Consider the following 15,028-nt stretch of genomic DNA (forward strand, 5'->3'; position numbering starts at 1 on the left):
CATTTTTATATATATAGTGGCCAACATTTGTAAATCTCAAACTCTCAAATGTATCCCTTCCCACCCCCTTTCCCTGGTAACTGTAAGATTGTTTACTGTGTCTGTGAGTCTGTTTCTGTTTTGCAGATGAGCTCATAGTGTCTCTCTCTCTTTTTTTTAGATTCCAAGTATAAGTGATATCATATGATATTTTTCTTTCTCTTTCTGGCTTCATTTAGAATGATGATCTCTGCGTTCATCCATGTTGCTGCAAATGGCATTATTTTGTTCTTTTTTTATGGCTGAGTAGTACTCCATTGTATAAATATACCACAACTTCTTTATCCAGTCCTCTGTTGATGGACATTTAGGTTGCTTCCATGTCTTAGCTATTGTAAAAAGTGCTGCTATGAACATTGGGGTGCATGTATCTTTTCACATTAGAATCCCCTCCAGATACATGCCTAGGAGTGGGATTGCTGGATCATATGGTAAGTCTATTTAGTTTTTTGAGGAATTGTCATACTGTTTTCCATAATGGTTGCACTGAACTGCATTCCCACCAGCAGTGTAGGAGGGTTCCCTTTTCTCCACACCCGCTCCAGCATTTATCATTCATGCATAATTTCTTGATGCTACCTAAAATGTCTTTTGTCTCTTCAGGTGTGATCTGAGAACTGCCCTAATTCTCCATGGATTGTGGAGGGATGGTCTTCTGGTGTGGTTAGAGAGGGAATGGGGCAGTGAGAGGGGTAAGGAGGTACACGTGGGTTTGAGTGTCCACCTTCGTGGAGACAACACAAGCCCAGCTTTGTCCTCTGTAAGAATGGACAGGAGGGGGAGAGATTGGGGTTGCCTCGTTGGAGGGAGGGAGCCACGGAGGACGGTTTTTGAGTGGTGAAGCAGGAGTCTTGGAGCCAGAGGCATTATGATGACAGGTCATTTAGAAGATTAAATGGTCAGCCCCTAAAAGAGTAGTGTCGTAAATGCAGCTCCTTTTGGGCCACCGCTAAGTATCCCTTCCTTAGTGAAAGAATCCTGGTGGGTCTTGATTCCAAAACCCTTGGGCAGATAACGTGAAGGTTTGCAAAGAGTCCCCCACCCCCGTGCCACCAAACGTCTTGAACCCTTCCGTCTGGCAGGAGTTGTGTGAGGCACTGAAGGAACCAGTTTCAGCCCTTACCCTTAAGAACTCTTGCTTTGCGCCTCTTAGAACTTTTGCCTGGTGTTTACAGACGGCCCCCAACCAGGTGCGCAGGTGGAGGCCCCAGCACCTTTTCGGCAGGATTGCACCGGGCACAGTGAAGCACCGGCAGAGAGTGATGCGGGCGCTGCGGTCAGCCAACCCCCGCGTGCGGGGCCCGCGGCTGCGGAAGGCGGACTGTACGTGCGGCTTCTGTGAGGGACTTGAGCGTCCGGATTTTACTGTCCGCGGGGGTCCTGGAACTGATCCCCCGTGGAGACCGCAGGACGACTGTGTAGGATCAGTACTCAAGTTCTCGTTTGGCCACATGGCTTCACCTTTCTAAATTGATTTCTTCTTTTCTAAGATGGGGAGGTACCAGGAAGGGGGCAAAAAAAAAGCTATACTTTAATTTAAAAAAAGGCAATTTGCTTTTTGGGTTGAAAGCTGAAGACAGATGAGTTACAGTCTTGTTTGTTTGGTCTAGGCAAGGGGCTAACCCAGGTGGGAGTGGTTGAGACCAGGGGGCTAACGTTGTTCTGCATTGTCAAGAGACAAGAATTTTTAGTTTTTCACTTGAAGCCAGAGGGAAGTTTTCTTGTTTTTCTTTTGCTTTTGTTTGGGCAGGGGTGGTGAGGGAAGTGGGTCCTAGCATTAGGCTCAAGATGAGAAGAGAAATTGCTACTCCAGCGACAAAGAAGGAAAAGGACAGAGAGCTTTGATATCTGATTCTCAATTTTAAATAGTTTCCTACTATTTATTTGTTATTCATCTGTTTGTTATAGTCATTTCCTACTAAAGAGCTGCTCTTTACAACACTCAGGTGTTTATATGTTTTGGAGGCAGAGGGTACAGAGGGCCGTGTCTGCACTCGGGTGGAGTGGAATAGAGAGGGGAGATGGGGGGAATTGGCTGCAGTCAGGAATCAGGATAAGAAAATGACAAGGGATCATTAGGAAGTTGTAAGCACTCACCTGAGGATCCTGGAAATTATTAAGGAGAGTCCTGGGCTTCCTAGAATTACGTGAGATCCGGTCTAGAATTTGCCTTTGAATGTTAAGTGGAAGATGGTACAGTTTCGAGCCATGCACGTGTCAGGGACAGTAGCTGCTTAACAGAGTTGGGAGGCTTACACGAGAGTGTAGGTAAAAGTACGTGATGAACTAAGGAAGTAGATCACCCCTACGGGAAAATGTCTTCCCATGAAGTTGTTGAAAAAAGGAAGTCAGATTTAACTTCAGCACCAATCAGAAACGTGAGGTTAATTATCTGGAAGTTACACACTGTAGAGTAGTTTTCTTTTCTTATGAATTCAGTTCAAACTGATAGTAAGAACGTAATTTGGATATTAAAAGTACAGTTTTTACAGATGATTTGATGTGACCCAAACACGTCATGTTAAGACCTGGGGATCTGGGATCCCAGCGTAGTAACTTCAGGCCTGTTTAGTAGGAACACAGGTAGCTTTTGGTCACGCGGCGTTTGGCTGAGGTTGCGGGTGGGGAAGAAGGAAGCGATCGTGTTACGGAGGAATGGGAAGTGACCTTTGTGGGTCTTTCCCAGGCACTCGACGTATACGGTCTCTCTTAAATCTCACTGCGACCCAAAGAAGTGCTGGTGTCTCTACTCTTTAGATGGTGTGTGTGTGTGTGTGCAAATTATAACGATTCAAGAACTTGCTTAAAGTCATAGCCCTGAACTGGTAGAGCTGGTGTGAAGACTGTCACCCGCCTCGAAGCCCACTTCTCCCCCCCAGCACGCTGCCGTCGTCGGGGCTCTGAAGTAAACCGACACTCGGCACGCAAGCCTGGTGCGGCTCTGGTCTCCGCGTCCCAGCCTCACCCCACATCTTCACAGTTTTCCTTCTAGCGGACATTTACACAAAGCTTCTGGTAAGACTGCATGAGATGCCATAGGTGAACATACGTGAGAGAAAAAAAAATTAAGTAGCTTAATTAAGTTCTGGAGTGCACAGGTTGAATTTCTGGGTTGTCTCAGGTGTCACTCTTGACATGGGACCAGCCCTCTTTTGTGAGGTCTTTACAGAAATGCTGGCAAACTCTTTCCATTAGTGGTTCTTGCATACGATATGCACTTCTTATGTTGTGGGACTCGTCTTTTTTTTGTTGTTGTTGTTCAGAGTTCACCCTAGGGGTTTTCTCAGACTCGGCATTCTCATCCTCTCGTGGGTTTTCGCTTCCCTTTTCCTCTCCAGGCTGGGTGGGTGATGCACCCCTAGGTGCCGGGAGCCTCTTTCACACTGGCTTGTCATGACCTTAAAGTACTTTAAGTTTCTCCTTAGGTTAATTCCTTTTTATTCATTTATTTTTTAATGTAGTCCCCCAGTAAGCTAGAGGTTTGTGTTACCCGGTGAGTTTAAACCACCAGTAGCTGGAGAGTCCACAGCCCGTGAGCACTGTCTGAGTTGACCAAACGGAAAACCTGCCTGTGGTCTGCCTTTTTACGTTCTTCGTTTTGGTAGGTTTGGGGGTCTGGACTTGAAGGCAGCCATTAGGTTGTAAGAGTTGCCAAAGGCGGCGTACGATAGCGTTGACGGAAAAATGTTTGCTCGGTGATCAGAATTGTCTTTGTTGCTAATTGCCACCCTAGCTGTCCCGTCGATAACTCACGGGGCCCAAGAGTCGTTCTGAGCTGCAGCCACCCACAAAAACCACACACATGGCATTTTGCTCAAAACTCTACTTTAACCACTACTTTGTGATGCAAAACTGGTGGAATTTTGGGTACTTTCTGTAAAATCGAAATCTTCGAGGGGGTTTTCCAGCATTCTGGTTGAGTGTTCACAAATGATCAGAGAAACGGAGAGCAGGCAGGGTTTGCTCACAGACGCTGACCTGCGTGGTAGAACAGGATGCCAGTCTGTGCCCCAGTGTTTTCACTGGGAGAAGCCACCCTGATCGAGAGAACAGATTCTCCTTTTGAGAAGTGCAGTTAAACAGGTGGTATTTATAGGAGATGTGTAGCTGTAAAAGAGAGATTTGTAGGGGCTTCTTATCTTTGCCACAGAGTTTTCAGTCATGACAGGTTAATCATATTCAATACTTTCTAATGTGTAGCTCCTCTTATGAAAGAGATTCGAAAAGAAGAGCACACCAGTTTGCACTGTAGGACAGGATACAATTCTGCATAAGAACGTTCTGTCAAGGGAGAGCTGTTTTGGGCAACCTGATTCCGGGTGAGATGCCACAGCCCTTTCTAGAAGGGGGGGAGCAGGTGCTAAGAGCTCGCTCCCGTTTGGCTGGCTCAGCAGTCCTTTGATTATTCTGGAGCCGAGTCCTTGGGCAAGTTACTCGACCACTCCAAGGCTCAATTTCTTATCTTTAATAAAAGTTTCACTCCCGCTCTGTGGTTTGGTTTACAGAACACATTGTCTCAGGAGCCTTCAGGAGGGGGGGTCCTTTGTGACTGTATCATATCCTGTGTCAAGCTGACTTTTATTGTCATATAACTTAAGCATCCTGTCAAGCGCATTTTGTTTTTCAAAATTTATGAAAACATTATTTTAGCAAACACCACCTCTACTCCTGGAAGCAGGTAGTTATGCTCCTTTTGTATCTAGTAGTAGTGGAGGAATCAATTTCCATCTATGCAGCCCGGAAGTCGGTTTAATGGTCTCATGATTAGCCTTAAAATAACTGTCAGAAACTTTCAGGCTGTTTCTCATTAATGCATTACCCCAACCAACCACAGTAGGAGGATACAGAAATCTATAATTGAGGTTTTAATGGGTTAATTCCTTAGTTTACTGAGAAGATCTTGGTAATTTCCCACTGCTACGTAAGTAAAGCTTTGTTTCGTTTGCTACTGCAAAGACCGGGTTGCTGGTTCACTTCCACACATAAAGTATGCTTGCTTTATAATTTATGTTAGGAAATGTTTAAGCAGGGTGGAAGAGCAGTTATTACAGGAGCAGAATCAAGCAATTCATTTTCAGAAAGTAGAACCAAATAAAACTGACTGAGGAGCAACCAGTCATGAACGTGGAAACAAACCAAGCAAGTTGAACCCAGTTTTTAAAGAACAAAATAAAAAGAGCTGTATTTGGTATGTGCGCGTGAGGAGGACGGAATGTCAGTTACAGCGCTGGGACCCTGCACCCAGAGTGGAAGCTTTATTGGTAGGGAAAACAAGGTTTATCGCTACACAATGTTAGGGACAGAAGTAGAAAAGGGCAAGATATTATAAATGCTAGAAAAGTAGAATGGAGTTCCCCAGAGCCTTTGATATAACAAATGGGTCCGTTAAGGAAATTGGCAGAATCTTGACGCCTGAGTTGGTGCTACAGCAAACGTTAAAAATTAATCAGAGACAAAAAGACTGTCTTGCTTGTTAGCGCTATGCTGTCAACATTGGTTCCTCAGCCTGATGGCTCTGATTCTTCACCCGGGGAAGTAGCCCTGCAGGTGACTTGGACCTTGGTCCTTGAAATAGAGGTGTTGAAAAAGCGATGTCTGGAGAGAGGTGAAATCACAATTGCACATCAAAGGCCACAGGAGTTAGAACTTGAGACTTTGTGTTTCGGTTGTACCAGCTTTGTTCACACCTGAACTCGAGGGGTAGGACCTGCCGCACGTAGGGCAGAGTGGCATTCCAGCGTCGTTTATTTTCTGCTGAAGCTGGCAAACTGGAGTGAAGATTTATATCTTAGGTGACAGGATTCAAACGAGACATGAGAAACCTGTAAAAGCCACAACCTGAACATGTCAATGCAGAGCTTCCCAGTGAACAGGATGGGACGGGGCTTGGGAGACAAGGCACACACACCGCCTGGCCGTGCTGGGCAGCTCGGGAGATCAAAGAGGGACCCGAGGGGAGCAGGTCCTTGCGGCTGGGGCCCATGGGGTGGGGTTCAGCAGGGAGTGACGGGTTGTTTATAGATACAAGTATACATCTATCTTGGGCTTGCCTTACTATGGAAAAAGGCTGCGGAGATCTGCTGTGCTGAGTGGAAAATTATTCACTTGCTTTTTCAAGTTATTGAATTTATAAAGCAGCAGCATTGGTTTTGAAACTAGGCATTTAACTGGAATTTAATCCTGACCTAGTTCCCAACGTTGGATGGTCATTATTGTGATTTACCAAAGCACAGAGAAAAATCAGTGTAAAAAGAGCAACCAGGGTGAGCCTTGCTCTTGGGAGGAAACCAGTTTCCCCACCTTTGGGAAGACGAGCTAGCTTTGTAAGACATTTTCAACTGTCGTGCTGAAGGCCTCCGACCCCTGGGCATGGACGAGAACTGACCTCGCTGTCTGTGATTCCTCCGCATTGCAGAGAGCAAGTTCAAGGAGGCGTGAGCCCTAGAAGGCACTCCTGCCCGCGTGGTGTGTGCCAGGGCGCTCGTGACAGCCTGGCTGCCGCTCGCTCAGCTAGAAGAACGAACGGCCGCGGTCCACCCCTCCCCGTATCTGTCCAGGTGGTTCTCAGAGTCATCAGTCAGGTAAGCACTTTCTGAATTAATCTGATAAGCAAACCAGTTGTAGTTTACGTTGGTCCTTAAGAACATACATAATTGGAATGGCTGTTACAACACAGAGATGTCAAAATGAAAGTCACCAGTCAGTCACTGTATATTATTCTGCATCATTTATTAAATATTTATTTTATATATGCATTTACAAACTTTACTCATTTCAGAACTCTGCTTCCAATACATTTTAAAACTTATTTTTTGTAGAGAGGTTCTCTTGTAAAATGAGAGCCATGTACAAAAACTAGGCAACAGATATAAAAGTTTCCTTTCATACTTCTCATCCATCAAGAAAAGAAATCTTATGTGACAGAACTAAAACCAAAATGTGGCCCTTTCACAAGAACAACATGTCAGTGTTCAAACTATGAGTTCTAATGGGGTAGGTCGTATTTCATCTTTATATGGCTCTATGTGGTTTAATACTTCTTAGCTACTGTAGCACGTTGGTTCAGATGAAGAAAAAAAAAATCAGCTCTACCATTTGGACTAGATAATCTAGAGACCGTCAGTTATTCATTTCTTTATAACGTGACACCAAAATTCACCTAGGAGATGACACTGATTGGCTAGCTAGTAAGCATTTATCCCAAACGTGGCATAAAAAGTTCCCTTTAAAAAATTCATTAACTTGGCAAGCTAAAGTCTGAGCATCTAATTTAGCTCTCTTATTTAAAGACACAGTTCGTTTAAATGATCAATTCAGAAGCCTAAAAGAATCTTTGAGACTACAGTTGCTTGTCTTAAAATGAGTGCTGACTCGACAGTTCAGACTTGGAGCACTGTCACTGTAAGACAGAGGCACTGATGCCACTAGCAACGAGAAGCAGCATCACCACAGGATAATCACACGGTACACAATGCCCAGGGGCCTGAAACTCACTCACTATTAATATGATTTTGGCAGCAGCATCATTGGATATTTAACCGTTTATTACGTACTATTAACACACCAGCTTCAAAGATGTGCACTCCCATTAGGATACTCAGGAGTTACAAGTTTATTGTGATTGCATAATTGGTATTGCACAGTTTTATAAAAAACATAAATACTGGCTATTCTAGTTTTAAATACAAAATAATGTCATATACTTTTAAATCTATAATCTGGTTCAAGTGCAAATCAGGTGCTTTCTTTAGTCCTTCCAAAAAAGGCATCTTTAATATTTTTGGCACAGATGAAATTTCATCCTGCCAACAATTCTAATTACAATACATATATCCCAACCTTTAGAGTAGCAATCATATACATACAGTATAAAACTGAGTATTTACAAATATACTAAGCAGAAAGGTAACATTCGTGGGTGAATCAGAACTAATTAGCCATACCCACACTAAAAATAATTTAAAAAGGTAAATGCGATTCCTTTATTTCATTTGCTTATGCTGGCTGCTGTGGGTTGACATTCATGTGAGGAGGATGTCCTAGAAGGCCGATTCTTTGTTTCTGCTTCCTTTGTTCTGTCATCTGGAAAGTTAAAAAGTTTCATCATTAGACTCAGACACTTCCTGTACGTCAGATCGTATACTGAACCATAGATTTACCTCTGTGGTTACGGTTTATACTGAAACCCACTTTCTACAAATAGCGTACCATCAGTATATCAAACACACAGAACTTCAAAAAGGACCTCTTCCTAGGCAGAATGGGAAATTCTGTGCCCTAGTCATGCAGTGTGACATTCAGAAATGCTGCTTGCTACTTGTTTCATAAAGGAACCAAACCCAGTAAAAGCACAAGATTCTCGAGCCTTTCCCAACTCTATTTTCAAATGATGGCTTTGTGTGACAATAACAGCACACTCAACTGTCAAGAAGAGCAGTGTGCTTAGAATCCTGGGTTTGACCGGGATTCAGCCCCTGGTCTTCAGAAGGCCCTGATTCCTGTTTCCAGTGACTCTTGGGTAGTTTTGATTTGAGAGAAAAAAAAAATATCACACAGCCTTTCTAGGAAGATGAGGAATGTCCTCACCTGTGAGGTCCAGAGAGATTCAATACCATAAATAATGCCCTGGCACTCCGTGGTGACTGTTCCTTGCCACCCACAGGCGCCAAGGTCAGGAGAGACCTGTCCTAGGGCTGGTCAAGTGAAAAAGGACTTTCAGAACGAGAGGCTGGTACTGTTGATTTGGCTGCTGAACTAAATCAGTTCTCATGCTGATGAGCATCTAAGTTCTGTTCTGGGTATAATTAATTCCCTGCACTTACCCAGTTAGTCCTAGCTCCGGATTTGATGCCGGGCATTTAAGTCAATTAAGATAAAAGGGTGGTTATGAAATATGTATTAGATAATGTGGTTATCTACAAGTGGCCTAAGATCTTGCTCCTAGATTTCTGGTTTCCTAAAATCAGAGACGAACTAGGGAGCAGTAGTAAAAAGAACGTGGGCTTTGGAATCAGACAGACCTGTTTCCATGACAGTTTTATGTTATTTAACTTTTCAGAGTTTCTTCCTTCATACAATTAGGGTGATAGTTCCTGTCTCCTGGGTGGAGGGCGGGGAGGCGGTATGTAAACTTTTTAATAGAGTGTATGTCACACAGTTGGCGCTTAAATCTCGGTTTTTCACTTGGACTAATTTTTGGTACAAAATATCCAGAGAGAACATCAGGTAAGGTTCAATTTTAAAGTGGTTGCTTTTTCTTATTCAAAACATAGCGGTTTTCCTTTCACATCAAAATACTATTTTTAGGCTCCTGTGAAATGCCTTCAGTGATAGTTTAGAAGGGAAGATTCATAAGCAGTGAATATTCCCCAAAGGTAGCTTTTAATAAAGCCCTTTCTAAAGAACTGAGTTAGGATCTTCCAGCCAGCCCCTGGAGTTTCCTTAGACAGGTGACAGGTCTTTAAACGTGGTGTCACACGTGACACCATACTTGACAGGCTCAGCCGAGGAAGGAGAACCTCATGTGACCCGTGGAGTAAGTTCACGGTTAGATTGTAACGCAGGCTGTAACTCAGGCACCGCACTGCCTGCTACTTCAGACACTCAGCGCAGGTTCCCTCACCAGTCCCTTGGCGGGCAGCCTTAGAGGGAATCCCATACACGCAGCTAGACTGAATCATCTTGGCATTCTCGTGGATTCAGGCATCGTGGTGGGCTCAGCCCCTACTGAAGGATACTTTACTCCAAGCTTCCATTGAAAGCTGCTGAGGTTTTCAGTGGTTAAGGCTGGCCCTGAAGGCTTCTTCCGTACTGTTTCTGTAAGAAACTACGTCCTTTGGAGATGACCTTTTATGTAAGCGAATCTCCATGCCTGCTCGTCAAATGAGCTTTTTCTGACTTTTCAGTCTGTTGGCTCTTCAGTCATTCCCTCAAACTGTGTCCCTTCCAACAGAGGGGCCTCCAGCTGGTGGCACAGCATCCTTCCCTCTTCTGCGGACACCACCCGATACGCAGCGGTGGTCCTGGTCTCATGTTCTAATTTTCTAGGTTTGTCTTCCTAAAATAACGACTGCATTGCCCTCCCTCCCTCATAAAAGCTAAAGCTCCTCCCTAATTTCACTCAGCGGCCAGACCCTGGGCTCAGGCAGGGACAGTCCTGGCAAGTTCAAGTACCCAGTACACACCGATCTCGTTTTCAGTTTTCCTAGAATAATGGCTCTTAAACTTTGGCACACACCAGAATCACCCAGAAGGTTTGTTAAAACACAGATCAAGGGCCCACAAACAGTTTCCGATTCCGAAGGCCGAGGGTAGGGCCGCTGAATTTGCCTCTCTAGCTAGTTCCCAGGTAATGTTGCTGTTGCCGATCTGGGTGGGACCATGCTGTTGCTCTAGAAGAGCTTTTCGCTGATGAGCTCAGACATAGGCCAGATCGCAAGATCTTAGAGAAGATCCTCTGCAGTTAAGCACACAGTAGGCACACACATCTGACTGCCTGAATTCTGCTTTGGTCAACCGTAGCCTTTCAGACAGACAGAATGGCTGTCATTTAAGTGACTGATAAGTGAAAAGGACTAGGCCAGCTGCTTCGGTATTTGACCCTTTGGGCTTGATCGCCATCCAGTTACAGTCATCTGGGAACAATAATGGACACACAGTCCGCTAAGAACCAAATCTGGCCTGTAAGAAACCGAGTTCAACACTGCTGGACAGTTCAGTGTCCCAGGCCCCTTGGGATATATTCTCACATAATTCCTGGCTTTACTAGCTCAGTTCTACCTACCTACCTAGCTACCTGCATACATTCACATGCGCTGGATATCTTATTTACGGCATCACTGTTATCTACTACTGTTACCTATGTCAGAACAAATAAAAATAATGGCCGAGGTCTATCCTTGGCATACTGTCCTAGAGTATCCTCTCTGGACATTTGAAACAAAACTACTAGATAAAATATCCATCAGATTCAGATCTACGGTAAGTAACTTAACTCAAAATTCTAATACTGAAAAATCTGTTTTGAATAGTGTGAAATGTCCCAGTTGTAGTAAATTCATTTTAATATCCTCGAAATTCACAGTTAGGTGAGGATGAGCATTTGAAGCAACGCTCTTCTTCATAATCTATATAAACACAGAAACTAGCTTGAATTTCAGCATTCTTTCTTTTGAGCCGATCTAAACAAGAAGCATACGATACTGTAGCTTTACAAGCCAGATGCAACCAAACATCTGAAAGATCTTTCACGAAAACACTAACAGTTGAGTGCAAATGGGCACAACTTCATCCGCCAGCACTGACAGGCTGGCACAGGAGCACGAGGACACCACAGTCTGCCTTCATGTCAGCAAGGTCTTGGCTACCAGGCTTCTACAGAGCCAGGAAACTCTAGCCACCAGAGCTGATTTTTACAGTCCTATAAAAGCAGTCCTGCTCCTAACCAGGAGCCCAGAACACTGGCAAGGAAAACTGAAAGATTGCTTGAATGCGGTTTTCCTGATTCACTGTAAACGTACAGATGTGCACATTCCTGATCCCCAGGGTGCTGTCCTGACCCTTTCTCTCTGACCAGGCAGACCCTTCCTCCAGCTCTGACACCCAGCTCCCGCATTACCGCCTCTGAGAGGGTTTCCGGGGCAGGTACTCAAATCCTCTCCCCAGGCCCAGGCTGAGTGAATTGCTCCCTCTTCCTCATTCCCAGAGCAGTCTGTTCGAACCTCTGTTCCACACTGACCACGCCGAGTTAGAATTCATTTGTTTCCTTATTGGTCTCCCACTCTGGACGATTAGTTCCATGAGGAAGGAGAGTAGGTTCTATTCGACTTTGTAACCCCAGTACCTAGGGCTGCACCGGGCAGACGGGCGTTTCATCCATGGCGGTTCAAAGAGCAAACGGAATCACCCAGAACACAGCGCCGTTCCTTGAGCACGCCATGCGCATTCGTGCCTCTGCTCCTGCCGATCCCGTTCCTGGGATGCGCCCTGCTGCGCTTCCCTGCTAGCTCCCAAGTCACCTGCTCGTCGGACTGGAGAAGCCAGACTCCTCCCACACGCCGAGCCCCACGCAGCAGTACCCACTTCTCTGCGCCCCGTGAGCCTTAATGCACGCCTCGGCTCACAGAACGTCTCGTACCATCATGCCGTTAGCAGCCTGCTGCTTTCTGGCTACATCACCGTGTCCTAGAGGGCAGACGTTACCTTTGGCCTCTTTTGTGGTTCCAACACAGCATAAGGAACATAGACATTCAAGTAACGTTTGTTTAACATTCCATTTTCCAGCTGTGGGCAGTTATTCTAACCTTTTGTTCTTCCTTCCTTCCTTACGCAGTTAATAAGATAAACCCGTTGCGTGAAAAATGCCAAACACTGGAACGTGCTAACATGATCTGAATTCTCAAGCACTACTTGTATTCCTGACAGCTACACAGAAGGGTCACCGTCCTATATGCAGGTGGGAAACGTGTTCAAGAAAGTGAACCCTTCTCTCAATATTTGTTCTTTCGCATTATGAAGAAAAAATGTAAGTCCTTACATTAGTTCTCCTCGGAATAAGAATGTAAGAGAATCACATTTAGTACTGAGAGCCTCTTGGGAGGGGGACCTTCGAGATGCATCATTAAGTAACACTTAGAAGAGCGATTTTAATTAATGGTTCTTGGCAATAATAGAAAAACCACTGACCAGGTTTTCACTCGTATCCTTGTAAGAACTCTCTCTCCTCAAATGGGCGTTTGAAGAGGACAGCCACCACAGAGGCCAGTAACGGTAAAGAGTAAAACCAAAGGCATTCAAACTCTCATTGCTCCACTATGCTGGGTTTGGACCAGAAGAGCTGAGAAAATATCTAAGTGATGAAGCAATTTTTGTGTTTTCCAGCCCTTTCACCAGTGAATGGTATTCTTTCATAGCTGTTGTAAAAAATATCTATCACAGAGCTTCTCGCTCATGAATCACTCGTGGGGTTTTTATTTTTTTAATTCAAAATTTTTTTCCCTTCCAAGGGCAGGAATTCTCACACTTACCATTTACAGACCTAACCTATCTGCATGATTTTTCATGCAGAACAACTTAAGAAATCTTCATGACTGTAATATACCAAATTTAATAAAATTCAAATGTTTTCAGCAAGTAGATTCTCAAATGCTTTAAAGTTTTGTTACAAAATCAAAAGAAAATGTTGACTAATTCCTTTTGAAAAAAGCAGATTTTCCCCAGTAAAAGCAATGAATTTTCCCCATCTTTCTGGGCACCTTAAAACCTAAGCAGATCAGTCCTGGTAAAGGCACTGGAGAATATATTACTGTTTCCTCATACTTCTTAGTCTATGGTATCTTCCAGGAAAAAGTGGTTCAATTTCAAATTCATTCTCAGGGGAAAGATTTTCTGAAGAATGGTTACAACTGCTAACTTTAAACAAACAAAATACAAAAAGAGCTGAAAAGAAGCAGTTTAAACCATACCGGTGTTGATGTCACTTAATGAACCTCAGTCCATATGTAATCTAGTTTTACATACTTCGTTCAAGCCAAAATTTGGGTTTCACAGAATCAGCTGCAGTGCCTAGCCTCGTCTCCACTCAGTGGTGTAAAAAAACGGCAGTGACTGTGTCCTCCGTCACGTCTGAAGTACGTGATGCAACTTCTGAAATTTCAGTGCTTTTTTTTTTTTTTAAAATTGAGTAAGAATTTACACAGTCAGCCACGAAGGGCAAACAGGGTACAGTGACAAAACAAAACAAGGGAAAATAAAAACATAATGCCAAAAAAAAAAAAAAAGAAAGAAAAAAAATCGAACCCAGACCTGCAGGACCAGGAGTTCCAGCCTGGCAAGGTCATGTGAAGTTAGACAGCTTTCCTAGCGCCTGCTGTGTACCTCAGCGTCCTCACCAGTAAAAGGGGGGATGTAGGTGAGATGGCACCTGCTGCTGGGTGCCTCCTACACCTGGGATATGCTTGATGCTAAGCCCTCGGCTTCAGTTCCCTCCGCTGACAGGTGGGTCTGCAACGTGTGCATCAGCGAAGCAGCTTTAGAATCCACCTCAGGGAGCAGTTCAGCGCACCAGATTCTTAGGGCCTGTGGAGAAGGGCTTGTGCGTTATTTATCATCTCAGAACACCCAGTAATAGTTGGTCTCAGACATGTTTAAAAATGGCACTTTCTGGAGCGCTTGATCGTTTAAGTCTGTACCAGATCAATTTTTGGAAGATCCTTTTGGCATCTAATGTAAAACGTCTGGGTTAACTGAGATCTGTGTTGCCACGGCTTGCTCAGAGGGAGAGGCAGGGAACTCGAGCACGGTTGGCCGTGTTGAGTTCGTCTTGCTCGTCGTGGGCAGGGGGTGGGCAGGAGCAGCGGCAGCAGACAGCGTGCTCCATCGGGGCGGTCCTGTGGCACATCCGTCGGGGGGGTCACAGCGGGGGTGGGAAGTTAAAATAATAAGCAAAGTAATCCAGTTAGATCTTCGTTAGTTTTACCTCTTTAGGTTATTACTCGTCTTAGGTGGTTACCAAGCTCAGTGCCGTAGACAGCCTTCATAAATAAGGCCTTCTGTTCTCATTAGTCTTTCTTATTTGCTTCTCAATGCACGTGAAAGGGAAGAACCCGAGGCCAAATGGTATCTTGGGTACAGCCGGGAACAATTTAGTTAGAAAAGAAACACAACCTAAAGTAGGACTGTGAAAAGTGCGGTGTAAACCGTCTTCAAGAGGAGTGTATTCTAGCCAGGGCCTTCCCTGTGCTTACGTCCCTCAGAGCGCTCGGGCACCCGCGGGGGACCGGAGGCTCACCGCCAGGCCCGCCGTGCCCGGTGACCGCTGCCGCGCAGGACGTCGCGCCTTGTCCGTGGAGCTGGTTAAAAGCATCCAGCACCGCGTACAGGGTCCGAGTGGGGTGACCCCAGGCAGCCAAGGCGCAGCCCGAGTCCCTGCCACCGCGCTGCAGTCCTGGTGAACCACCTGGTGACCAGGGGTGCTCATGTGTAAGGGGGT

At 45.0% G+C, this 15,028-nt stretch overlaps 1 protein-coding gene and 1 long non-coding RNA gene across 3 annotated transcripts in view; one reads left to right on the top strand and one right to left on the bottom strand.

Annotated features, from left to right (window-relative positions):
- The window catches only part of LOC123618915 (uncharacterized), a 31,209-nt gene extending 17,096 nt beyond the window's left edge, over positions 1 to 14,113 (top strand). Inside the window, exons 2-3 of the long non-coding RNA XR_006727400.2 lie at positions 6,455 to 6,620; positions 12,371 to 14,113. This is a non-coding gene — a long non-coding RNA (uncharacterized LOC123618915). The remainder of the gene's footprint in view (positions 1 to 6,454; positions 6,621 to 12,370) is intronic.
- The window catches only part of ITPR1 (inositol 1,4,5-trisphosphate receptor type 1), a 299,832-nt gene continuing 291,555 nt past the window's right edge, over positions 6,752 to 15,028 (bottom strand). For both annotated transcript variants that reach the window (XM_074344434.1, XM_074344433.1), the window contains one exon: positions 6,752 to 8,121. In XM_074344434.1, coding sequence (XP_074200535.1) covers positions 8,035 to 8,121 — 87 coding nt within the window. In that variant the 3' untranslated portion in view covers positions 6,752 to 8,034. The remainder of the gene's footprint in view (positions 8,122 to 15,028) is intronic.

Source organism: Camelus bactrianus, chromosome 17 (assembly GCF_048773025.1).
Source record: "Camelus bactrianus isolate YW-2024 breed Bactrian camel chromosome 17, ASM4877302v1, whole genome shotgun sequence".
In the NCBI taxonomy this organism is placed as follows: Eukaryota; Metazoa; Chordata; class Mammalia; order Artiodactyla; family Camelidae; genus Camelus; species Camelus bactrianus.